Source organism: Mytilus californianus, unplaced genomic scaffold (assembly GCF_021869535.1).
Source record: "Mytilus californianus isolate M0D057914Y unplaced genomic scaffold, xbMytCali1.0.p SCAF_1, whole genome shotgun sequence".
Lineage (NCBI taxonomy): Eukaryota > Metazoa > Mollusca > Bivalvia > Mytilida > Mytilidae > Mytilus > Mytilus californianus.
The window spans coordinates 136,518,689-136,546,417 of NW_026262581.1; the positions used below are offsets into that span (position 1 = coordinate 136,518,689).

The window sequence follows — 27,729 nt, forward strand, 5'->3', positions numbered from 1 at the left end:
CGTGTGGAATCTGTCATGTGTCGTGTTTCTCATGACATAGTGAGCTAGTAGAATGTAGAATCACTTGATCAGATGGTCTGGAAGTGTAAGAAGTTCTTGCTATACGTGTATCATGTGTCGTATTTCTCGTGACATAGTGAGCTAGTAGAATGTAGAATCACTTGTGAGATCTTTATTTCATAAAAATGTGCTGCAGAAATGTTGCAACACAAACGTGGAAAATACATATTGGGAAAAATTTAGTCATCATTTTTTCTGTAACGTTTAGTGCTTATCCGACTCTCTTTTGTTTTCTTAGTATGTGTACTTCAAGATGTCTTCGGTATTCATCATTTCAGATAAATGAGATTATATGTAATCAACATAGTCATGAAACTTTGAAGTATTTATTTAAACTAACGACACTATCTATATATGGGAATGTGAAATTACGGAGATAGCAACAAATAGTCTTTTTCATTCTTCTAGAGAAACCCCTTTTTGGTTATCTTGATCTTGTACTGCGTCTGCTTGCTTTGGTTATCTTGATCTTGTACTGTGTCTGCTTGCTTTGGTTATCTTGATCTTGTACTGTGTCTGCTTGCTTTGGTTATCTTGATCTTGTACTGCGTTTGCTTGCTTTTGTTGTATTTGATATTCCTGTGTTTTGGTGCAATAATAAAAAGTCAAGTAAAAATTAATACCACCTGATTCTCATTTTTTTTGTGTTTTAAAATAGATTAAATATACATTAATTACAATGATGTTCAAATAATTCGTGCATTATCTCTACTAATATATCATTTATGACAATGATAAAACTGTCATATTTAATTTCATTTCCATAAATCATTCTTTTTTTTATCTTTACTTTGATGTTTTTTCAATCAAATTAAACTTAATTAAAAAGGTTTATCAACCGCTTTAATATTATTTAAAAAAGAAAAAAAACTATTATATTTCTGAATATCATTGTCCTATAATATGGAATGGATTGCCCCTCCATGACGTCCATACAAGGAATCAACTTGAGCCCAGTTCTAAGTGACTACAAGTATCATTTTCACATAGACAAGGTTTTATTAATTGTTTTATTGTCTGTTAATGCTTGTGTGTATATATGTTCACCTCGTTTTGAAAATGAGGTAATGAAGTCTTTCCATAATTTGTGAATATTTTCTCGTAATGGAAGAGATTACAATACATTAAAAGGCTAACATGCTAGTTATTGGACAGAAAAAAAAAACACGCATACACCAATATTTTACCCCTACGAAAACGGAAACACAAAGAAAAGCTACAACGAACAACACATGGTCCAGGTACATTGTCTTGGTACTTACACAAAATGTGGTAGGTTAAACCAGTCTCCACACATTTCCTCTATTGCCTACATAAAGATCCCATATGTCGTAAAAATAAAACACTCAATAAAAACCCTACATCCCATTTACCAACCTCATTACTACCAACAGAATGAGAACCAACTTGAACAAAAAGGCACACAGTTTAAAGCAGGGTCGAAATGTGCTCGCTATTACCGGGAGCTAGCTAAACAGGTTCTCATCATAAAATTTAATTGAAATCAACAGTATATTTGTGCGAGGCCAGCAAGTAATTATCAAAATGTCGGGAGAAGGAACCATTTGAACTGTTTTCAAACATGAGTCATAGTCTCATACATCATTTTATAATGTTTTAGTTCTATAAACTGCATTACGACATAGAAGGAAATAGTTTGAGAAATACCGTCGAATATTAACTTTTTACGATAAACATTATACTAAAAGACAGAGTGCTGATAACAAATGTAAAATATATATTTTGCGAAACCCTTATTAGATTAATCTGGGAACAGTATATCTGTTCCTGGATTAATTGACGATCGGTCTTACTCTTTCCAGTCGTGTCTGAATTGGTTAACTGAGAAATAGGGGAGGGAAACATGTTTTGCCACCTCCCATCGAGAGCATGCGTCTGTAATTTATCAATCTGTCTTCCCTTTACCAGGAAATAAGCTGCATCATAAACATCCTTATAAATATAGGATGGTAGAGTTAAACATAAAAAAAACCTTAAAAATTATAACGACATATAAAACATACGTATCACAAGTTATACTTAAAACAATAAACGTAATGAGGCTATTGGTTGTGTCTGTCTTCCTGGAATTATGTCTACATTTTATAAAATATCTATTCCTCGGAGGCCAACAAAATAAATTGAATGTATGTTGTTTTAGTTAAAGGGTGTTGTTTAGAACAAAATGTAATTAGTTGGAAAAGGTAGTTTAATGGTAAAAATCATTTTGCACCTTAAAAATATCCCTTTGAAGAAATATATATAGAAATGGAATGGAATAATAAGGGAATGATATGAAAACTTAAAAATGAAAAAATATTGTTTTAATAAACAACACGATACCAAATGACGTTACGTTATGAGTTATCGTTCCTGGCGTTATCGAATAACAGTCAATGCAGCCGTTCCGTCGTGTTTCTGACGGTGACGACACAATACATGTAGGCCCTACGCTGTACTTTTATCGCGAAATTATAAAATAAATAAATAACTTTTATTTTTGGTAAATATTTTTAATTGTAACTTTGCATAGATGTAGAGTGCCGAGAGATTTGATGTAATACGTTATTTGACATTTATTGCTTCGTCGTCATCCTCTCGTTCTTCCTCTCATTCTTTACATTTTTTAAAATATATATTTTTAAATGTTCTGTTTCTATTGATAAGTAACCATCTGTACGATTTATATGTATATATGTTCTGATGCAAAACAGACTGATTTTTTTTTATTCTGGGTTGGATTTTTGTTTTGCAATAAATTCTTACTTATGTTGCATGTCGTTTCCCCGTGATATTTTGTTTTGAAAGTAGAAATCCAATTTATAGAAACGCAGGATAATGTGTGAAAATACGTGAAATTGTACCACTGTTAATGCAATTCCGTTCAGAAACCCATTTATTTTAAAATGGTCGCCGAAAAACGCCGCTAGCAATAGAAAAGGAATTTTATATGGAAAAGAATACAGATAGAATTTAGCGAAAAAAGCACTATACAAACAGACGTGGAAACACAGACCAAAAATTGTTTGTTGGCATGGAATGGAATAAAAAAGAATAGTTGAACTTGGTTATTTGGCCGATGAACTTTCCCTATGTTCCAAGAAAAAAACAGTCTCTGAAATTTATTGGGCTGTACAGAAGAAATCCGATATGGTTTGAGAAGCTTGTTAAAAATTAAGTGCCATCATTGTAATCGTATTATTGCAGTATACACAGGACAGTAACATCGGAATGAGGAGAAAGTTAACAAAGGCTTAAAATATGGGATGTCAACACTAAATGTGCACTCGGTTAGGACAAAAAAAATCAAATCATTGGAATAGTATCCGATGAAAACCTATCTTAAGCTTCCTTTAAGATAAAACTTACGAACGCTTTACGAGAAAGTTACGCCGGATGCCAGTGCTAAGAGCGTATATCTCCAATCCCCTCGTGGGTAACACTTAACAATTTTACAGCTATCTTAGTATACACTTAAGACTGCGAGTTAATATAGTACTCATATCGACTTTTCCAAAGTGACCGCCTTTGATTTTTGAAGAGAATATTAGAATTTGCCGCAAAATTGATAGTAAAAGTCATCTGTGCGTTTAATGGAAGGCTCGAAAAACGTACTTAAATTCAATACTTGTTTTTATTGTTTGTTATTCTGTTGTACACAAATGTCCCAGGGGAGGGTTGGCGCCTACAAACATGTTAAACCCCGCCACATTCTATATGTTCCTAAATGTGCCTGTCAAAAGCTCGATCCAACGTCTGTTATTGAGTGGTTGTCGTTTTTTTGCTCATATGGTTGACGTTGGTACATGTCTGTCATATATGGTTTTTAGTCAATTGTTTTGTTATAAATTAAGATTTTAGTTTTCTCAGTTGAATAGTTTTATATTTTTCATGTCTGTGCCTTTTATAGACGACTATACGGTATGAGTTTTTATCATTGTTGAAGGTTTTACGATTGCCTATAATTGCTTACATCTACTACACTTGAACTTTGGTGGATAGCTGTCTCATTGGCAATCATACCATATCTCCTTATTTTTATATTAAAGAAATATTTTCAGACATTGAATAAAAACAAAAATGGGAGAAGGAGGTGCTCCATACGGTCAGAAGAAAACAAGGGACGATTTTTCTTTCCCTATTGTTAATTTTCCATTTTTGGACGGTGGTGTCCCTTTGGCACTGTCTTGCGGTGTTTATATATCACAACTAGTTCGCTATGCCCGTGTCTGTAGTGACGTTTTGGATTTAAATGATCGGAATCTATGCATTACTGGTAAATTATTAAGTCAAGGATTTCGTTACCAGAAATAATTAAAACCTGTACTAAATTTTTCCATATATACACAGATTCGGGTCGAGTTTGGCTGTACCTGTAGAAAACTTATTTCAATCAGAATAGCACATCCTAATTAATAAGGTGATGTTGTTTACCGAGCCTGAAAATTTAGATACGATTCGTGTAAATTTATCAGGACTTATCACTCCTTATTTTAAAAGGTTATCAATTCAACACTGTAATTAGACCTCTGAATATTGTTTTTATTGGTATAAATATTGATTTTGTTATAAGTAAATCAAAACCATACCAAATATTATTGCTATACACATATGCACTTTTACGGTACTAGAATCATGTGTTTCTCTGACTGTTAATGACGTCCTTACACTAAATCCATTGGATGTTGGATGTGTACTGATTAATACTTTGGTCTTAGATACATGATTTTATTATAAGTTGTTATTGGCTTTGAACTAGCTGTCAGTAACTGCGAATACACTCAGATCGGTACTTTGTGTCTTTTTTGTTGTTGGAGATATATAATTAGCCTGCCCCTTCCGGTTTGTGTATTTGTTAGCTGTTTTCCTGCTTTGTATCGAACTGATAAGTTAACTCCTTTCCAACTGATTTTTATAGTTTGTTCTTATGTTGTGCTGTAACTCCACTGTCCCAGGTTAAGGGAGGGTTAAGCGCTCTTTAACATGTTCAACCCCACCATATTCTTCATGTGCCTGTAGTTCAGTGATTGACGTTGGTTCATTCTGTCATTCGTAAATTGTTTTGTTATCAATTAGGCCGTTGGTTTTCTTAATTGAATTGTTACATATTTTTCATGTCGGAACCTTTTATGACCTATTATATGGTATGTTTTTTTGTCATTGTTGAAGGCCGTACGATTGCCTATAGTTGCTTACATCCACTTCATTTAAATCTTGTAAAATAGCTGTCTTAATGGCAATCATACCAAATCTTATCTCAATAAGAAAAACCAAGATGAATCGGAAACAATGCTGACAGTTATTGAATAATTCAGATGAACACACACAAATGCTGTTACTCGGAACTTTTTCCGATTCTGTAATCACGGACAATCCTACTGTCGTGTAGGGAATCCAATGGATTTGTTCGATCTCTGAACATCCTTCTGGGTATCCTATTGTGTTCTCTTGAACGCATATGCAAGAACATTGCAAGCGCCATTTTATCAACTAAGAGAAAGATAGGAGTGCCCCTGACCACTCTTAGAAATTTCTGTTGAGTTTTCAGTTAAAAAAGAATGCTGACACACTTAAAATTTGCTGAGAGTAATCAAAGACGATCTAAGTTGATTATCGACGTTCGAGATACCCAGTCGTTAAGATTAAACTAAGAGAGCTTCCGAGAAGGATAAAGAGTACTCTTAGGGTTGCGAGTGTGACATGAATTTTAAGGGCTGTCAATCATTCTAAGTTTACTTCAAGATACACTCTTAGCAGATAAGATGATCTTAAGATAATCTTAAACACTAAGATTGCTTTATGATACTAGCCCCAGATCCCGATACATATTTTTTTGTCAATTCCATTCTGAAATAAATTATTTTCTCGAAATTTTAATATATAAATACGATTCATTATAAAAACTGTGGCTCCACTATGAATGAATGATCGGTGCTTTGATGAAGGTAAATCCAGAAAAGCGCTTCAAACGCAAACATATTACAAATATGTTCATAAACCTTTATTATTCAAACGGACGAGGGTATGTGCAGTCTTATAAGGAGTTTTTATAACAAGTATACAAGTATGTATGTAACAAAATACATTGTGTTAATAAATGGAGATGTGGGATATATGATAAGACAGCAAATCAAAGACATCTAGATAACCCATAACTAATGCAGGATGGACCAGTATTTTTTTACTGCTAATTTGTAGTTTTAATAAAGATTCTTAGGTCCCTTGAATTGAAAAGTTAATAAGTATATTTAGCATAGCAAGTATTAAATCTTTCAAATTTTAATGTTTACAACAATAATCAGATTTTAATTATAACAGTAACATATTTCAGTCTCCTAGTAAATATTTGTTAAACGTCTTGTATTTCAGGAGAAAACTCAAAACTTTATGAAATAAGGAGCTATGGTATGATTACCAATGAGACAACTTTCCATTAAAAACCAAATGACGTAGATGAGATCTCCCAATTACCATTACACTATGAACTGCTTATTCAAAAGATATTTTGTCACCAAATACTATATAAAATAGAACATCATCATATACGCTAATATCTATTTTGCTCCCTCGACAAAATGCTTGGAGCGTCTGTGCCGCACTTAGTATATAGGGTATATAAGCGGGAGGTTTGGCTAGCCATAAAACAAGGTTCAACCCGCCATTTTTTCTTAATATGTCCTGTACCAAGTCAGGAATATGGCAGTTGTTATCAAATAGTCCGTTTCTATGTATGTTGGCGTTTGTTTTTATTGCAGTTCAATGTTTCTGTTGTTCCGTTGTTTTCCTCTTATAGTTGATGTGTTTCCCTCGGTTTTAGTTTGTAACCCAGATTTGTTTTCTCTTAATCGATTTATGACTTTTGAACAGCAGTATACTATGTTGCCTTTATTTATATTTCTTAGGACTACAGTTATTAAGCTTCAACTTTTGAATTATGTACCTGGTGTTAGTACATATACTAAAGGTGCAATAATTGTCAGGATATTGGTTTGTTTAAAAAAAAATGACTGGTTGCTGAATTTGGCATTTTGATAATATATAAAGGCACGCAAAGTCCGGCTTACCCCTCCTCCTACATGTTCAATCTTGAATTTTTATAATGCGCCGAGTGTAATACTTATACATTCCCAAGTTTTTTTATGCCCCACCTACGATAGTAGAGGGGCATTATGTTTTTCGGTCTGTGCGTCCGTTCGTTCGTCCGTCTATCCCGCTTCAGGTTAAAGTTTTGGTCAAGGTAGTTTTTGATGAAGTTGAAGTCCAATCAACTTGAAACTTAGTACACATGTTTCCTATGATATGATCTTTCTAATTTTAGTGCCAAATTAAAGTTTTGACCCCAATTTCACGGTCCACTGAACATACAAAATGAAAGTGCGAGTGGGGCATCCGCGTGTACTATGGACACATTCTTGTTTTCGTATAATTTTCCAAGAATGACAGAATGTGGAACTTTATCTTTTTAAGTGATATTGTGCATACAGTTTGCAAGGTTTGTCTGATTAACTTCGCACACAACTCACACGTTTACATCATACAGAGTATACTAGAATGTGTATTTTATCAGAATATTGATTTTCTTTATAATTTTCACATCTAACAGAATGTTTAACCTTTATTGACGGGTGCATCAAATGTGTCTTTTAGAAACAACTATTTCAAATTGTATTGTATCGTCCTGAAAATGCATAAAATATTTGCCTCTGGACGTTAAGCAACCATCAATCAATCAATTCAAATTGTACTTCAACATCACTATTTACTTAATCATATTTTTGAAGCACTTGATGCAGCGGTGGCAACACCATTGTCTAGTTTCGAAAGGTTAAGTTGAAGATTCGGTTTTGAAAAGATAAATTAAAACATAAAACACCATTCAGATCCAGTTACATACTTTTGTGAATACCTCTAAGTAAAAATACGTTATTCAGTATTCACACGTTTTCTGTCAAATTCTAAGCGTATCTGTCAACCTTGAAGCAATTTATCTAAAAAACAAGGATGGTGACATATGTGTTTCTATACATGCTTGGATTCAGTATACAATCCTGGATATTACGTTAGTTTTTAGACTTTCTCCGTCTAAAAGAACATAGCTATCCAATGGAAAATCAAAAAAAAATTGGTATAAAAAGGACATTTCCCTATATATCTATGTAAATTCGTCGCCAAAATTGACGTTTTCTTATGAAAGTTAGAAAAAATCAAAATTGGTGACCCCCAATTTTTATTTCACATTCCGATGTAACTCGAATCACAGTACAAGTTTGCCAAAAATTTAAGAAATCGGGAGATATGCCATTTGGTATCGTAAAGCATTGTATTTAAGTACTATAATTTGTCGATATTGCATGCATGTTCTGGACGGGAACAAAGTAACAATACATACAATAGGTATGGGTCCTATAATAGGGGTCTAACCAGACGTGGTTGAGAATTTATACTTCCCGAACAGCCAAACGGACACTCCACATTGTTTTACCTGAGGGGATTCCATGAAACCTAAACGGAGTGAGAAAGTGTTCGTCGATAGGGTAACCGGGACAATGATAACAGAGAGGGAAGGAATACGGCAGTTTGCATTAAATTAGTTCCTACTTATTTATCATAATGCCCTGACTTTTGTATAACTGTATAATAAAAAAAAAGAGGAAGTGCACCCCTGTTTTTTGAATTTATTGATTTATAAAAAAATGAGGACTGTAGCATGTGTTTTGATATGCTAGAGAAACGCACCAATTAAGTAAGCGGGCTCCTTGTATCGCCATCTCCAGAATCGCCTGTTCTTCTGAGACGTTAAATATCGTTATCCCCCTTATCCATCAATTCACTTCCTGTTTGTAGGGATATTGGTAATCTACATGTAATAACGCGTATTCCAGTGTATTGGTACAGCTATCTGATGCTCTTTTTCCTCGAAGATAAAACTTTTCAAATTGCTGCTCATCGTACCCTCTACCGCCTTCAGATTGACTGAAGATTCAATAAATGTTATGACATTGGGAGAATAAATCTGACAATACTAAAAAAGTCAGATAGTTTATCCTTTGAATGTAGTGAATGGAAGATGTTAACTAAGTAAATAATCACACAAACATATAACAATTAATACGGGTTTGAATAAGGTAATACAAGTATTTAGTACAAACCACATCACAAGATTATGTTTAGATAAATCACGTGACTTGTTAAGAACATATTTGTGGACTGTACCCACATCTCTTAATTTACATGTAAACCTCAACCTGTACCGAGATCTACCGAGTAACAAGGAAATACTGTAATTAGTTGTTTTGTAAAACCGCAATTAATTGCAGATCACCAGGAAAATAAGAAAAAAATGAAACTTTAAGATAAATAAATAGACATAAAAAATGGCATTTTTATTTTGATACGTGGCATTTTTGTTTTTGCTACGAAGTGTATCAAGAATATCAAGCGAGCCCGCTAGTGTCAGCTGATATTCGAGCTGATGAAGTCAATATCAAAATAAAATGCCATCATTCTTTTTATCGACAATTTGTATTAACAATAATGTTTTTTTTTCGAATATGAAATAAAAGTGTTAAAATATAGTAGAACGTGATCGCGGCCAAAATATCAAGTTCGCTCGTTTTTAGAAGTATAGATGTAAAACAAAAACGTACCTTAATGTTTGAGTGATTTTTTTTTAAATTGAGAGTTTGGAATTGATAACAGATCTTTGTTTGTTTTAATTTATTCACAGCTTTTATACACGAGGACTATTTAGAGCATTTTGACACAATTTTTATTTGAATATAGATCTAAGCCCTATTGTTAGTGCAGTTTATTAAATGCGCGAATTTCTTGACAGTCTGGTGGTTATGTGTAAATGGCATTAATCATTCATCGGGTTTTTGTCCAAAGGGGGATAAATCAAACCAAATTATCGAATAATGTATGAAGCCAGCAACTATTTCTATTGACTGAATTTACTACTATTAAAATCGCTACAAACAGGCATGAATCCATAGATATTATGTTCTTTTGTTTATTTCTTGAAAAATTGGAATTCCGTTACTTATATACAAATGGGAAATTGGCACACTACCTTTATTTCCAAGGCTCTTGAACCAATTCAGGAATTTGAAGGAAAATTTCCAATTGTTACAAGTATAATCATCGGGAGAAATTTTAACCGAAATTGACCAGTATACCTTTACATTTATTTATTTAAAATAGACCTTCAACTTTGCTTCTGCATTCCTGCAAGTAACCAAGATCTATTACAATTTCGTACTAATGATAAGCAGATATTCATGATGCATACATCAAAAATCCTAGTTACGTTACTTGTTTCAACCAAAGCCATAATCTGTATACAGGAGAATCTTCGTGCAAATTATTGTCTAAAGCTCTGTGTACATAGTATTATTTTATTTTTTATTTTTACGTTTTGTAAAGAATATCTCTTAAACCTATTGATTTTGTGACAGCAAATGCATGAACACTTGTCGCGAAAATGAACTTTTCACTGATTTTAAGGATGATGTAAGGCGTTTTGTGCTTTACTTATTTAGGATGCATTCTCACTATCATGTACATCTAGTGCTATCTTTTTTGTCTCACCTTGACGGTGTCAAAAATCGAGACACAGGTTACTGTTTCCGGCGTCGGCCGTGGCAGCGGCGTCAACAATGTATTAGTTTGTGATTAGGTCAGTTTGGTAGGGAACCACTAGTGGTAGGTCAATGATATTTGGTATGCAGTTGTATTAGCATAGGCACATCACATTTCCATGAAGATCATTTGGTCCCGCCCCCTCAGTCATGATCTACTGACTTTGAAACTTTTGCTTAGTTTACATGTATTAGTTTGTGATTAGGTCAGTTTATGTGGAACCACTAGTGGTAGGTCAAAGCTATTTGGTATGCAGTTGTATTTGGGACATCTCATTTTCATGAGATTGTTTGGTCCTGTACCTTCAGTTATGGTTCATTGACTGTGCATATTTTGCATAACTTACATGTTAAAGTATTGCTATTTTAATTTCAACATTTGCATTTTACTATCGAAATAACAAAAAGGCGAGGCATATCTCTGTGTTAACAGTTTTTTTTTTTTTTTTTATGTATAATGACTTTAATTGATATCTTATATACTCCTATTTACAACCAAATAATCCAGCTGGTTTACATCCTAGCATGGAAGTATTATATAATACTTCCATGATCCTAGGCAACCAAATTGCTTTACGGTATCGAAATATTTTCTAATCTCATCTTCTACCAGCTTTTAAAAAGAAGATGTCGTGTTTTAATCAGTCCCATTGTTTGGTTCAAGTTGTTTCTATCCTAATAGAACGAAATGTATCAATCGTTAAAGTCCTAATTAATTAATTATAATGGAATTGACTTGTAAGAGTCGAGTGAAATTTCACCATTTTTGGTTTTATAAGTTTTTCCAGCTATTATATCACTAAGAATCTTTTCTTCTTTTTTCAGTTGAACCACTGGTTGTATTATTTGGTTGTTTTGATTTAAGTTTTTTTCTTTCTTTGTATGAATAATTGATTTCGGTAAATCATTTTGAAAACAATATCGACTAGCAGAGTCATCAGAAGAAGTTTGAATACGCTCTTCAACTTCTTTTCTTTTCGGCAATGCTAATGTTAACCTAGTCCAGAACTTTTTTTCTTTCGACGGGTTATCTTCCCCTGGCCATTCTAAATAGGTAACTGATTTTAGAATATGTTGTAAATTTAAATCCATACTGTTTTTGAAGGACGAGATGTCTTCCAGTATTATAGGGATGATAGTTTGTCTACCATGAATCATCTCATATTGAGCTTTTTGATATTCAAACTTTGTCCATTCGCTCTGTATAAATCTGGGCGTTAACAATAAGATAACTCGTCTGCTCTTAGTAACAGACTGTAGAATATTATTGGCTATTGCTACAACAAAAGTATAATGTATTAGCAAAAGTTCTCAAAAATGAATAAAATCTAATAAAATTAAGGCATGACAATAAATTCTTCATTTCGGGACTCTGTGTACTTTTAGGTTCGCTTAAGTTTCAGAATCAGAATAAAAAGGTCACTGCTCGAATGACTACCTCGTGATGTCAAAAAAGAATTTTTCGAAGTGATTCAATAAATAAATGAAAGAGTATTATTTTCGTTTCTAGTTTTGTCAAAAATTAGGCCGTTGACTTTTTTCGTTTAAATTTTCACATTTTGTCGGTCTTTTTATTACTGACTACACGGCATGGGTTTATGGCCTATAATTACTTATATCCACGTCATTTGGTCTTTTGTGGACAGTTGTCTCATTGGCAATCATATCTCATCTCCTTATTTTTATATAAGGACAGATTTTAGCTACTGAGTTGATCTTCAGTTTTTAGTCTTCGGTTGATTATTATTTGTCACGTGTGATATATAATATTTCTAAATGGTAACTTCTTTGCATTAAACATTAAATTCTGAATACTAGTAGTATCAAATGTTGGCCGTTCTTTCTGGATATTTAGGGGGTGGGAAGGCCGGTTAATAAGGGGTTAAAAGTAAGTTAATTGTTAATAATTTGTGATCACGTATTTAAAAGAACGTTGAATCCTTATATGACACTTAATTGTAGAATTTCAGGAACATAAATAAAAACGTCTTGAAATAGGATTTACTCACCATTCCCAGGAATAAAGTCTCTAAAGTGAAGACACAGTTTAAAACCCAGTTCTAGTTCTAATTTGGGAAATAAATATTTCAGTACAAATTGTTCATCATTTCCGCCGCTTTTATAAGAAATAAATGCATCCCATTCCCTTTCATCTGTAAAAAAAAATATCTAAATTATTCAAAAGATTTCTTTTGTAGAGCGTTTTGTTCATATGAACTATCAAATGAGCAGGCCTGTTTTTTTTCTTTTTCTCTTTGTGTATCTTTACAAAAACAAACTGTCAAATAACACATCGCCGGGGTATCCCGATCCAAAATCCGCGGCGGTATCCGAATCCCGATCCAAAATCCGCGAGGAGAAATTGGATCCCTATGTGGATTTCGGATCAGGATACCCCGTGTGAATAATTATTTACATTCATGATACAGAAATATTATAAAGCACTACGTAATTGAAGAAAAGTGATGACCTACATTTATTGTTCATAACCGGAAGGAGCAATAAACATAACAATTAATAGAACAAGTAGACAATGACTGTCACAGTTTTTATACTAAGGAAAAGCTTTCATTAATATAATAAGATGTGTTTTATACTGCTAAGTCACCCAATTGTTTGAATGTCATTCACTATTAGAATGATGCAGGTTTCATGGCACAAAGCTATCCGCTTGTTTGAATGTCATTCATTATTAGAACGACGAAGTTTTGCATGACACAAATCTACCCACTTATTTGAATGTATTTCTTTATTAGAATGATACAGGTTTCATTGCACAAAGCTATCAACCTTTTAAAGATATAGATATCAAGATCCAGGAAAGGACAGTGTTCATTGTTAGTATTAGCTTTATTTAAAGTCAGTTCAGCAGGATAACATACTGAAGTTGATAGTTGCATACTACGCCAGATTAAAAAAAACCTGCCTGATAATCGATTGTCTAAAATCATCCTAAATGAAATTACAATTTTAAACTGTAATAAATGGAAATATATAGAAAATATCGAAATTATTCTACAGACTGGACCTTGAACAATATGCAAATGTCAACACACACGTTAGCACCTTTAATCAACGACTTAGCGGGTTATAGTTTAGATAAGATTGGAAAGAAATCACATACAAACTTTCTTTTTACTTGATAAACTTTAAAATTTATAATATTATTAACTTTGTGCGAAAGTTTTAAATTCAAAGTCTGAGTTTTTATGTTTTTTTCATGGATGACAGACATATTTCATATAATATATAGATATGAACTTGTTATTGCAATGTACTTTTACGACAAAACCTATGTACTATTCTAATATAGCGTTTATGTAATTATTAGACTTTTAAATATTTGTAACTATCTTGTTACATGTTTTACCGTACAATTATATAATGTTGTTTGTGCATACTTTGTTTTGATGACGCAGGTGTCAGTACCCCGCTGGTGCTTGACCCCGTTGTAAACGGATAGTATCACAATAAAATGTATACATAATGCTGAGCCATTAACTTGTAAAAACCTTTTGACAAAAAAAAAATAACAACAAAGATTTCCCAGTACTGACCACTGTACAATACGGACTGACTTCAAGAGAAATATGTTCAACCTATCTTTTAATAAACTCTGAGATTTTTCAGGGTCGGTTTTCTATTATCATAAGATTCAGTTGTCTTTGTGGTAAATATCCACTGGTCTCAGTTTTCTAGCTTTTACTTAAAACAATACAGATCTTACCATATTCTTCATAAGATTTGAAGTAATGTACAAGTTTTAAAACGGGAATGTATTTCTTCCACCACAGTAAATACACCATGAGAATTGATGACGCTGTTACTACCACCAGTGATACGATCAGGTACCAGTACCATATCTCCTCTTCTGGGTCTAAATAATGTAAAAAGTGCAAGGTTACTCATGTTAAAACAACATCTGTGTTTATTGTTTATATCCATACTGCTACGAAATAATTATACGCCGACTTTTATTTGTGTCAGTATGGAAACTTATATTTTATTTGTTTTCTTCTTTTTAAGCTTTTCGAAAAAAAATGTCTCGGATTTCATTTCTAAATATCTTTTATCATTACAGCTGGTACTTTGTGCAATTTGACTATTACAGGCTTCTGTTCGTCCGTGTATTTCAAAAGCAATGTATGACCCGTATCGTTCCCATCTTTCGTAAGTTGTCTAAACATTTCCATTATTGAAGGTCCGCACCATCAATAAACTTCTAGATAAGGTGATCTATACTCACCTAATATAGGATCTTTTCCTGGACGATTTTCATCATCACAGTATTCAGTTCCATTAATTATCTTACATCCAAAATCACCACATGATTTACAACACCGTTTTTCACATAAACCTCCATCTCCGCCAAGGTCACATTGACATCTGTGGTTTCCCCGCTCAGTAACAACACACTTTCCATACCTGCAGAATACTCCGATGCAGTATCTTTCTGAAGGTGGACGTAGAGTATAATTGTCTGAGCAAACATGTTCCTCTAGCATAACATCAGTTCTCGCATCATGTGTTTGAGTGGTGACTACTGGAGTGATAGATACCGTACTGACAGAAATTTTGCTGGTATCCGATTGCAAACATACAACGTTATTGTCATAACATTCGCAAAGTCCACTACATTCTGGAGGACAGATTAACTTTTCACATTTATCGCCCGACCAAATATTACTATCACATGTACATGGGTCAGTCATCCTATTACAATAACCGTGTTCACAAGTTATCAATCCATAGAGACACTTCCGCTCAGATATCGGTCGCTGTACTGTACATTCTGGTGCCACAGAAGCTGAAAGCGCTAAAAGTCCTGTTATCAGTGTATACAGCATCCCTGCTCTTCAAACAACCAAATATGATGGTATTTTTCAATGAAGACTATCCCGTTGTTTACGTCGTCTTATTCATCATTAATAGTTAGCGATAAATATGGCCGTTTTCATGGTTCATTGACAAAAATATTATTGAAGGTTTTTAAATTTGTTAAATCTATTTTTGGTAAAATATCGTGATTTCATTTTTGTGTTAACGTCAGAGAAGATTCTAAACCAATCAGATTGGTATAATATTTTAGATTTCGAGATAATTATACAGCTCAATTATAACATCTTTTGTGGCTACATCCGTCATTAATTAAAAAATAATCCAGGGTTTGTATAATAATGAAAAGGACGTTTTGTATTTTGTTTGCACCCGAAGCACTTTTCTGGATTTACCTTCATCCTACTCTTAACAAATGTGTATAACTGTTTAATGCATAATGTGTATAGGTGTATAGCTGTACCATATAAACTTTGGGTCTTGATAGGAAATTTTGTTTTCTTCTTTTTTGGTCAAAACAGCCACTACTAATATTTAAAACTGCTGTTGGAATTTTGCTACTATGAACTGCAAATTTTAAGCAAGACTTTAACTGATAAATTTCTTTATGCTTTTGAGGTCTAGTGGCAAATATTTCATGCCTTTTCGGGACAAACGTTTTTTTTTTGGTTATACTTATGACGTTATTCATGAGTATGGCAGAATATCTTTTTGGTTTGATTATCTCCAAGACAAAGATTTTTTTCTGGTGAAATACTGACACACTAACTATAGACATAAAGTTATTTTGTACAAATAAATTTAGTTGTATTATTCTTTTATGTTGTTATTTTAATGAAAGTTGTACTATGCAATTTATTATCAAAGAAAGTATAAAACCACTTAGTTGAATGTCATCCTCGATTTAGTAGACTGGTTTATTTGTACAAAATAACCATATGTTGCTACACATGAAAGTTATGTATATTAAATGAAATATAAAAATCACATTAAATTACTTCAAATCTGGAAATTCATGTCGATCTGTTAAAACTTAAATATAAAAGATCAACTACACGTAACAGTATTCTCGTATATATGTATCTTTAAAGAAAGTCGATTATCGGTGACTGGTTCATGATGAAATGCACTTATTGTTCAGATGCACAAAGTGTACACATAGTCCAGTCATTCTATGGTTATACCTCAAACTAATTGCAACAGAAATGTTTTTGCGGAATTCGTGAGAGATATAACGTATAAGAAACATATTAAAAATCGAGAAAAATCGAAAAAGGGGAAAGTCGTTAATTTTGGCGAAAAAAAATAGAAATTTTACTTCAAATAGTGTGGAAAGATATGGCGACAGTAGATTGAGAATGACGATATGGGAGACAACTCGTAATGGTCAACTGCAGACGACGCATCTAGTGTCCATTCTTTTCATTCTGGTAAGTAAATATAAAACTTATATATAAAAGGTTTTTATGTATTTAGCATTATTAAGAGTAAAAGCTGTCATGAAAGGTATTTTGGATGTTTTTGAAAAGCGTAAATACACGGGAGACGACAAAAATTAGTACAGGGCAGAAATGAGTTCATTTCGGTCTGCCGAGGTCTCTTAACCACAAATCACGTGTAAAACACCTCAGCTTTTTATATTGGGACTAAATTATATACACTACATATATTAAATCGCATCTTAAAAAAGGAATTTAAGTCTACTGCTAGGAGTCGCTGATGAAAAAAAAAGGGAGTATGAAACGCCGTTAGTGCCAAAAAGGTTACAATCCAACAAAATTGAATTCATGGAAAAATGAAGTTGTACTGATAATAAAAATTAAAAAAATCGATAAAGACAAATTGTTTTACCAAAATAAGATGAATATTTATTAATCAAATGATAGAGGGACATTAGAATTGTCCAGTTCAACAAAGCTACCATTATACAATTTAACTGAGCTACCATGCACCAAGCAGGGGAAAGGCAGTCTTTCAAACTTCATATTACATTTTGGGGCAATTTTTATTACTGTTGTTTTCTTTGCATATCGTTGTTCAACATCCAGCAGGTTTTTTACCCGAAAAGGAGGATGGGCGCCACTTAATACTTTTATTAACGTCATATGTGTCTGTATAAGCGTTCCGTGAAATGAAAAGTAATAAAACACACTGAACTACGGCGGAAAGTACAAACAGAACCAGAATATCGACAAATAGAAACTATTAACAAACTGAAAAAATAACTGTTGTAATCCTGAATTAAAATGAGTACAGACACTATATATGAATTAATTTATAGTTTTAAAAAAGTCAACAAAGATCTTTTTTTAATATTGTATCCAACACAAATCTTTTGATAAAAATGATATGAAAGCAAAACAAAATTAATTGAATCTCGTCTGAACAGTTTTATCATTTTATAGGTTATGATGGATGCTTGTGTTTTCTGTCGGGTGTCTCTAAACAATGGTGAAGAAATAACACAACTAAGAGAAAAAGGATGTAACACAGTTAATAGGACCAACCAAACCAGAAATGATACGATCGTCACAACTCCAGGACAAAAAGTTCATCAGAAATGTCGACGTGATTACATAAACGCTAATTCAATCAAGAAGGACTTGCGAGACAAGGATTTATCGACAACCAAGCTAAGTCGTGACTTACGCTCTTCCACTCCTGTTTTCGAGTTTCAGAAGAACTGTTTATTTTGTGGAAATTATGCAAATTTTTGGAGAGCAAAAGGGGAATCGACGTGTTTCCTGTCAGGACAACAGATTTTTCTAAGACCCTTAGAAAAATCTGCAAAGAAAGAAATGATGAATGGTCCGAAATCGTTTTGAGGAGGCTAAACATTGCGCCATCCGATTTGCACGCGGCAGATGCAATATACCACCAAACATGTAGTGTTAATTTTAGAACTGGTAAGCAAATCCCAGTTTCGAAGCAAGCAAACAAAGAGGTCAAACGAACGACACCAGGACAACCAAAAGAAGATTTATCAGAGAAAGCTTTCCTGCAAATAGTTAGACAATTAGAAGAAACACAAGACGAACCTGCAACCGTAAGCGATCTTGTTCAGGCTATGGAAGAAATTTGCGGAGAGAAGGCGTATAGTGTGGTGCACATGAAAAAGAGACTGCAAACTCATTTTGGATCCGAGATCATCATCACGGAAGTAAACGGAAAGTCGAATATAGTCACATTCAGGAGAACAGCATCATCTATACTGAACGAATTTTACAGAAGACCACCATCTAAGAGTCCAGAAGATGAAAAGCTGTCGATGATAGAAACAGCAGCTAAGCTAATAAAAGCAGATATTATGAGTCTTAAAGATTCAAAATCTATATATCCGTCTTCTGTTGATATAAACTCAGAGCAAAACACTGCCTTTGTCCCAGATTCGTTACGAACATTTCTAAGTGCATTATTAAGTCAAAACGACTCTACTGTTAAAGTTGCATTTGTTGGTCAAGCTATAATTCAGGCAACCCGACCAAGAACACTTAATGCACCGCAACAAATTGCCCTCAGTGTACAAATGCATCATCACTTTGGATCAAGATTTTTGTTGGACACTTTGAACACTCTTGGTTTTGCTTCTTCTTACACAGAGGTTCAAAGATTTGAACTTAATGCTGCTGCTGCTGCGCATGACAGACAGTTTGGGAATGACACTTTCGTTCAGTATATAGCTGATAACGTAGACCATAATCTGCGAGCTTTAGATGGTCATGGAACATTTCATAGTATGGGCATGATTGCAGCTGTAACACCAGGATTTAGACTTGACAAAGCTGTCCCTAGGCTGTCTCCCACACTAAAGGAAGTCTCGGACTTAGCGAAGATTAACATAGATTATTATAAGATGCAATCTAAACAATCGTTACAGGCAGAGTTCGCAACGATGAATTATGAGCCAAATATGGTCGATACAACGTGGAAGTTAGACCTTCTGTCAAAAGTATGCTGGCCTTTGACATGCAACTGACCTAGTTGGTCAGCCTTTATGCACAAAGTGATGGACGGTGATTACCCAGGAAAATCATCTGTTGTTTTTTTGCCAATGATAGACATGAATCCTAGTGATCTCACATGTATAAATTCAACACTTAACTTCATAAGCAAGCAAGCAAAGGCTCAATATTGTTCACCTATTTTGACATTTGATCAACCCCTCTATTGGAAGGCAATGTACATAATTAAAGATGAACCATTGGATAGTCTTTAAATGGCGTTGTCAGTTTATTTTCGATCTATGAGTTTGACTGTCTCTCTGGTATCTTTCGCCCCTCTTTTAAAGTCAGTTATCTTGAGACTTGGAGGCTTTCATTTATAAATGAGTTTTGTAGGCGGCATTGGTCACTTGATGGAAGGATCTGGAATTACTGAGCTACTTGAAACAGTGTATGCACCAAATGCAGTAACTCATATGACTAGTGGAAAGGCTATTGCATGAGCAGTAAGGGCACATATCCTGATAGACACAGCTCTCACGTCAATAATTTTGTCACACATATACGGCATACCACTTCCAGATCAAATCGAAAATGAGACTAGAACCAATGATATTAATCCGGCAAATTACATAAATACCGACATTACTGATATTAACGCTTAGGACCTTTCGGATGAGTTGCATGAAGCAGATTTGATGTTGGATGAACTACTGAAAGGGGACATATCCGTCGAAAAAGCTTGCGAAAATGTTTTATTAGATCAAATAAAATCTAGGATAGATAACTTTCGGGTGTCACACCAAAGTTTTCGTACATCACAACTATGGTTCCAGTATATGGATATGATAGATATACTCCGTAGATTCATCAAAGCTGAAAAGACTGGTAACTGGGATCTACATTTACAAACAGTCAAAGACATGCTTCCGTATCTTGCAGCTTCGGGACACAATCTGTATGTCAAATCATCACGAGTATACTTAAAACAAATGTAGAACTTGAAAACAACACATCCTGACGTATTAGCTTTTCTACAATCAGGTTATCAGAAGGAGTGATAAATTCTGGGCAGGTCTTTTCTGATTTGGTCATAGAACAGGTTTTAATGAGAAGCCGAAAGACGACAGGCGGTATGACTCGGGGCAGAGGTATGTCAGAGGGTCAGCGAGCCCAATGGATTTTATCTATGCCAGACTGCGCGGAAATGAACAATGCTTTGCAAGAGTTTACTGGAGTCAATTATGGAACAAGTGACCAACATAAAGAAGGTGGGGATTCAAAGAGATCGAGAGATTGTCAAGATTTGAAAACATTTTTATCGTTTCTTATCAGCAGAAATCCTTTTTTAGAGGAAACGAGTTTGCGAAATATAGAATCATGGGGTCTCGGCGGACAAATTTGTCAATGTTGATAATTCGAAGGAATTAGGGATTAAAATTCTAAAGTCCATGGACGGACAGAAAATTGATGAATTTTCATTTAAAAGGAAAAAAACAGTGCAAAATCGGCTATCAAAGTTGATGATGATGTCATTACTGTTGATTCACAGCTTCTATTTCAGCGCTTTCTTGATGCATCAAATGGCATATATGAAGATCAGTCCGAAATATTCACCTATGAACTATGTAGTCATCCCAGTTCAATGTTTGATCCAAATGGGCTCAGCGAACAGCACAAAAGTCTAGTCTTGCAGATGCTATTTGGGGAAAGGCAAATTTTGCTCTCGTGAATTTCACATGAATCTCACATGAAATATTTTACATGAATTTCACGTAAACTTTCATTAGAGGGTTTAGATAAAATACGTGCTTTTGATGGTCCTTTTAATTCTGTTGACAGTTATGATTTTTCTTCTCTCTACACTACACTTCCACACAATCTTATCAAGAAAAAGTTTTCATATTTAATTAAATGGTCTTTTGAAAAATCTCATTGCAAATTTATTTGCTGTAACTCGTTTAAAGCCCTTTTCTGTAGCGAAAAAGTAAAGTATGCTAGATACACTTATTGGAAATGTGAAGATATGATTGAAGTTTTAAAATTTCTTCTGGACAATATATATGTACGTTTCGGCGATAAAATGTATCGACAGGTACATTCCTATGGGCACTAACTGCGCCCCTTTAATAGCAGATTTATTCCTGTATTGATATGAATCTCAGTTTATGACCAAACTCAGTAAAGACACGTGACACGTCATTGTCACATTTGGTTGATACATTCAACAATACCTACCGTTATCTTGATGATATTTTTTCGTTAAATAATCCAGAGATCTCGAAATATACTACCGAAATTTACCCAAAGGAACTTACTTTAAATAAACCTAACATAAACAGCAGTAGTTGTCCTTTTCTAGATTTATACATTTCAATTTTTAAAGGGAAACTCCATACTAAAATTTACGACAGAAGAGACGATTTTTCATTCCCTATTGTTAATTTTCCTTTTTAAGACGGTAATGTTCCTTTGGCTCCATCATACGGTGTTTAAATTTCCAACTCGTTCGTTATGCCCGTGTGTGTAGTGATGGCATAGATTTTAACGAACGTAATCAATGCATCACTGGTAAATTATTAAGTCATGGATTTCGTTACCATAAATTGCTTAAAACTTTTACTAAATTCTTTCATAGATACAAAGATTTGATTAGTAAATTTGCCTAGACCTGTAGAAAACCTATTAAAAACGGTATTTCACATCCTAAATTTTACGGTAATATTGTACTAAAAGCGCGGAAATCACTATGTGATCCGTGTAAACTCATCGAACCTTTAAACAAACTTATTAGTAAAGGTTATCTTACCAATGTTGTAATTAGATCTTTGAATATAGTTTACATTGGAACAAATTTCGATTTTGTCATCAGCAAATTAAAACACAACTAAATTTGTATTCTTTTCAAACGTATTTTTGGGATGTATAAATACATTTCCACGTTCATTTTCTATATAGAGATTACTCTATCTATATATTACATTATACATATTTATTAACATGTTAACTCTTAACTATCCTACTGCCTGTCAATACTTTTATTTTGGCATTGCACAAGTCATGTCTTCTTTGACTGTCCATGACGTTAAAACACTAAATCCCTGGGATGTGTTTTAGTTGATATTAGTCTCTGATGCATGATTTTTTATTGTTAATTGTTTTTGCTTTTAACTAGCTTTCAGTAACTACGAGTACTCTCAAATCGTACTTTCGTGTTAATTTGACCTGTTGATACAATTTGTAATGTATTTTTGTTATTTAATGTTTACTTATTCAGTGTTATATCTAGTCTCACTATTTTTAATATATACCACCTTTGATAAGTGTTTAGTATGACGATAAATTTTCACTTCTGTTCTCGTACTGGGAACAGCAAAATTATTTATTTCGTAAAAAATTATTTCCGTACTCCATGTATACCTTACAACAAAATAATTATATTTACCTGTGTACGTTATTTTATTTGGCGGCATTTTGTCCAAGGTTATGGTTGTCTTTCTGATATTGTTTTCCATCTAACCCCATTGATTTATTAATTTTGTATTTACATTGTGTCATAGATCAAATTTATTCGTTCAGTGTATGTTCACTTGTTTTTGTTAATATGTCTTTTGATTGAGTTAAGCCATTTCAATTGATTTTTTATAGTGTGTCTTTCTATGTTGTGATGTTACACTATTGTTTCAGGTAGGGTGAATGTTGGCGCCTATCAACACGTTTAAACACGCTGCATTTGTTTGAACCTGTCGTAGGTCAGGAATCTGATGTTCAGTGGTTGTCGTTTGTTGACGTGGTTCATAAGTGTTTCTCGTTTCTCATTTTATATATAGATTAGACGGTTGGTTTTCCTGTTTGAATGGTTTTCCACAAGTCATCTTTGGGCCCTTTATCGCTTGCTGTTCTATGTGAGCCAAGGCTCCGTGTTGAAGGCCGTACTTTGACCTATAATGGTTAATTTTACAAATTGTGACTTAGATGGAGAGTTGTCTCATTGGCACTAATACCACATCTTCTTATATCTGTTTACAAAAAATAATGGTATTTTTCATGATTTTAAATTAAATTTTCACGTGAAATTAACATGAGTTGCACATGAGATTCATATGAAATCAGTTCACGAGTTTCACGTATAAGCTCGTTTGAGGTGAGATTCACATGAATCTAAATTCACATGAATCTAAATTCACGTGAAATTCACGTGAGTGAAATTTCCCTGTGAACAGCCTTTATGAAAATCGTGAAATCGAAATTGGAACACTTTTTTTCCCGAATGTGATCTTTTCTCACCAATGAGGACTGTAAATTCCCGATGCCAAATTTATCCGTAGATTTATGATGAGTGTTAACAGTTTACAATTAAGAGTCGAGAGAGTCGAGAGTCGACTGCTGGGATATTTAAATTTAAAACGTCTTTATGGGTTGAGTTATTTGCTTGAGTTATAATAAGTACACACATTAAACTAGAGGCTCGAAAGAGCCTTTATCGCTCACCTTTGTCTATGTGCATATTCAACAAAGGACACTCTCCAACATTGTAGACGAGAATAGAATTCATGACAAAAATCTCTGTTTTGTTGATCTTGTATTGCTGATCATTTGTTCTGTTTAGGTTCTCTCTATCTTCTTTAGATTTTGCTCAAAACACAACAGAGGTAAAAAAAAATTCCTCATTTAAGGGCAATCACTCCTATAAATAAAGGCAACAGTAGTATACCGCTGTTCGAAATTCATAAATCGATTGAGAAAAAAACAAATCCGGGTTACAAACTAAAACTGAGGAAAACACATCAAATATATTCACAAAGAGTGACAGTCTACTAACTATATCGGCAAAATTAAACTTGTAAGTAGATCTTGACTTGCTGATCATTTTTGTGATTTAAAGTGTCGATTTATCTATTATAATTTTTATCATATGAAGCAAAACGCAAAATAAAATGGTGAAAATCGTATTTAAAGGGCAATTACTCTAATAAGGAGTCGTCGGACGATTTCCTTCAAATTGTCTTAATTGTAGATCTTGTCTTGCTGATCATTATTGCCTAGTTAAGTTTCTATCTATCTATTATAATTTATAAGATATAAGGCAAAAACGCAAATAAAATGGAAAAAAAATCGTCATTAAAGGGCAATAACTTTTATATGGAGTCGTCAGACGATTTCGAACATGGAAAAGTTATTTGTAGAACTTGTCTTGCTGATCATTTTTACATGTTTCATTTGTTTTTCTCTATCTATTATAGTTTTCAAGATAATAGGCAAAAATGAAAATAAAATGTAAAATTTGTCATTAAAGGTAGTATTGGTGTCTTTCGCCATCTTGGATTGTAAAATAGCAGAGCACAATAGGTCCTGATTTTCAATCAAGTCAGCAAAATTTGATGCAGGAATGCAATTAACTAATGTGAGTTTTCATTTAAATGAACAAATTTATTAGATTTTAACTTATATTTACTAATATTTTTACAAACTTAGATTATTTTTCTTGATTTTCAATGTTTTAAAAGTGGCGAATTACGGGGAGGTAACTCTAAAATAGTACATTTTCTAAAGGAATCTACATGAAATTTTGCTATTTTATGTTTTTGCAGGAAAAAACGTACGGCGACCCTATCTTTTCTTTTGGTATACTTAAAGCGACAGTTTTGATGTATATAGATAATTGGTAGAGATCAACATTCTAAACATTTTTGCCCCTATCAGATTTTTCTATTTATAATGGTTTTCAAAATAATAGACACAATTGAATTTTACCCCTTATGTTCTATTTTTAGCCATGACGGTCATTTTGGTTGGCAGGCGGGGTCATCGGACACATTTTGTAAACTAAATACCCCAATAATGATTGTGGCCAAGTTTGGTTAAATTTGGCTAAGTAGTTTTAGAGGAGAAGATTTTTGTTAAAGAAGTTTTTGTAAATGTTAACAGACGACGACGGACGCCAAGTGATGAGAAAAGCTCACTTGACCCTTTAGGACAGGTGAGCTAAAAAGGTAATGAGACTGTTATTTTTCTAGTTTGAATTGTTTTTGTTATCAATTCTGGGTCTTTTACAGCTTGCTATATGGTATGGGTTTTCCTCAATGTCGAAGACCTTACGTTGACCTATTGTTGCAAACATTATTTACGTTTTTACAGCACTTCGCTTGGTATATTCTCAGTTTCAATTATACACCAAGATGATGTAAAGCGTCTCGCAACAGATTGAACAGAAATCAAACTTTATAAAACTACTTAAGAAATGCTTTATAGATAAATACAATTATACCGCTTATAATTGAAATTATAAATGTATAATCTTTTATTTACTTAACATGTTACATGTTTTATATAACGTAATGTGTATTTAATAGACACTGGCAATTTTGTTTATTCATATAATATATTATTTATCTATTTTTTTCTGTTTCTTTCCTCATCGTGATTTAATTCTGTAGTTTGTTTATTGAAGCCATAACCAATAGGAAACAAAATGCATATTATTAAAACCAAATACTATTTCTTTAGATATAAAAAAAAGGAGATGTGGTATGATTGCCAACTATCCACCAGAGTTCCGATTAAGTGAATATAGGCAATTACAGGCCATGTATGGCCGTCAACAATGTTCTCCGCACTGTTTTGCTGTGAAACAATAATAACTATATAAGCCGCCGTACGGTTGCCTTTAATTGCTTACATCCACTTCATTTGCCGAACTTTGGTGGATAGTTTTCTCATTGGCAAACATACCACATATTCTTATTCTTATACTGCAGTTCAATAATAACTAAACAAGAATGTAGTTCGACAAAAACTAAATAAGCCTGCAGTTCGTTGAAAACTAAATAAGCCTGTAGTTGACTATAACTAAATAGGCCTGTAGTTGACTATAACTAAATAAGCATGTAGATCGACTATAACTAAATAAGCCTATAGTTGACTATAACTAAATAAGCCTGTAGTTGACTATAACTAAATAAGCCTGTAGTTGACTATAACTAAATAAGCATGTAGATCGACTATAACTAAATAAGCCTATAGTTGACTATAACTAAATAAGCCTGTAGTTCACTATAACTAGATAAGCCTATAGTTGACTATAACTAAATAAGCCTATAGTTGACTATAACTAAATAAGCCTGTAGTTGACTATAACTAAATAAGCCTGTAGATCGACTATAACTAAATAAGCCTATAGTTCGACAATACCTAAATAAGCCTGTAGTTCTATTTCAACTGATTAAGCCTGTAGATCGGCATTAACTTAATAAGCCTGTAGTTCGACAATAACCAAACAAGCATGTAGTTCGATAAAACCTAAATAAGCCTGTAGTTCGACAAAAACTAAATAAGCCTGTATTCGATAATAACTAAATAAGCTTGTAGTTAGACATTAACCAAATAAGCCTGTAGTTGACAATACCTAAATAAGCCTGTAGTTCGACTATAACTAAAGAAGCCTGTAGTTCAACTAAATAAGCCTGTAGTTCGACAAAAACTTAATAAGCCTGTAGTTTATTCGGTTTTGTTTTCTCCACTATGTTTGTTTACTATGTTTTCTTTATATTAAATAACACTGTTAGTCTCTGATTTTCATGTTTTATTTTACTGGATAATCTTACCTTACGGTTTTGGTCTATGCTAAAAAAAAATTATAACACATGAATATTCACTTTCTCGTTTATGGTCTCATTGACAACAATGCCGTTTGCTTGTTTGCATATGAAGCTTTTCGAACGCTGTATCCATAACAATTTGAACGCTGTATTCATAACAATTCGAACGCTGTATTCATAACAATTCGAACGCTGTATTCATAACCAAAGGAGTAACGTGATTAATTGTTTGAGTCTGTAAGTATTTATATCGTTATAAATCTAAACAACAGCTGATGATTCACAGCAACATTTACAGATGTTTGTTTTTGCTTCACTAGTCTTGTTGGTTTGCAGTTTCATTTACATACCTTTTATTCATAACCGAAAGTTTAATCATCTCTTTGAGCAAATATATAAATACTAAATATTGATGTTAGTTTATTTTATTGTCTATTAAACCATGAAATCAATATTTATTGCATTTTAATTACACATAAGTATCAATGTCACGACAGCCTAATGGCATCGAAGTCATTTAAAATACACTACACCTGGCTGTCGGTCCATAAGCACAATAGAAATGTATGAACATCAATTAGTTAACCTGGATTATGGCAATAAAGGGTAGGAATCATACATAACACGAACTTATATGACTGTTTTATATTAGAA

The 27,729-nt window shown here is 33.3% G+C and overlaps 1 protein-coding gene across 2 annotated transcripts; it reads right to left on the reverse strand.

The window, feature by feature from the left end:
* Positions 1-425: 425 nt before the first annotated feature.
* Positions 426-16,110, reverse strand: LOC127736029 (uncharacterized). 2 transcript variants are annotated; one of them, XM_052246531.1, is made up of 4 exons: positions 14,947-16,110; positions 14,428-14,577; positions 12,710-12,853; positions 426-639 (listed from the first exon to the last, which is right to left on the reverse strand). In XM_052246531.1, the coding sequence occupies exons 1-4, from the start codon at positions 15,545-15,547 to the stop codon at positions 590-592; spliced, it is 945 nt and encodes a 314-aa protein (XP_052102491.1). In that variant the 5' UTR covers positions 15,548-16,110; the 3' UTR covers positions 426-589. The 2 variants fall into 2 exon arrangements, with proteins under 2 accessions (XP_052102491.1, XP_052102486.1); XM_052246526.1 differs by lacking the exon at positions 426-639 and adding an exon at positions 11,051-11,977 and having other exon boundaries at positions 14,947-15,759.
* Between the last annotated feature and the right edge of the window lie 11,619 nt (positions 16,111-27,729).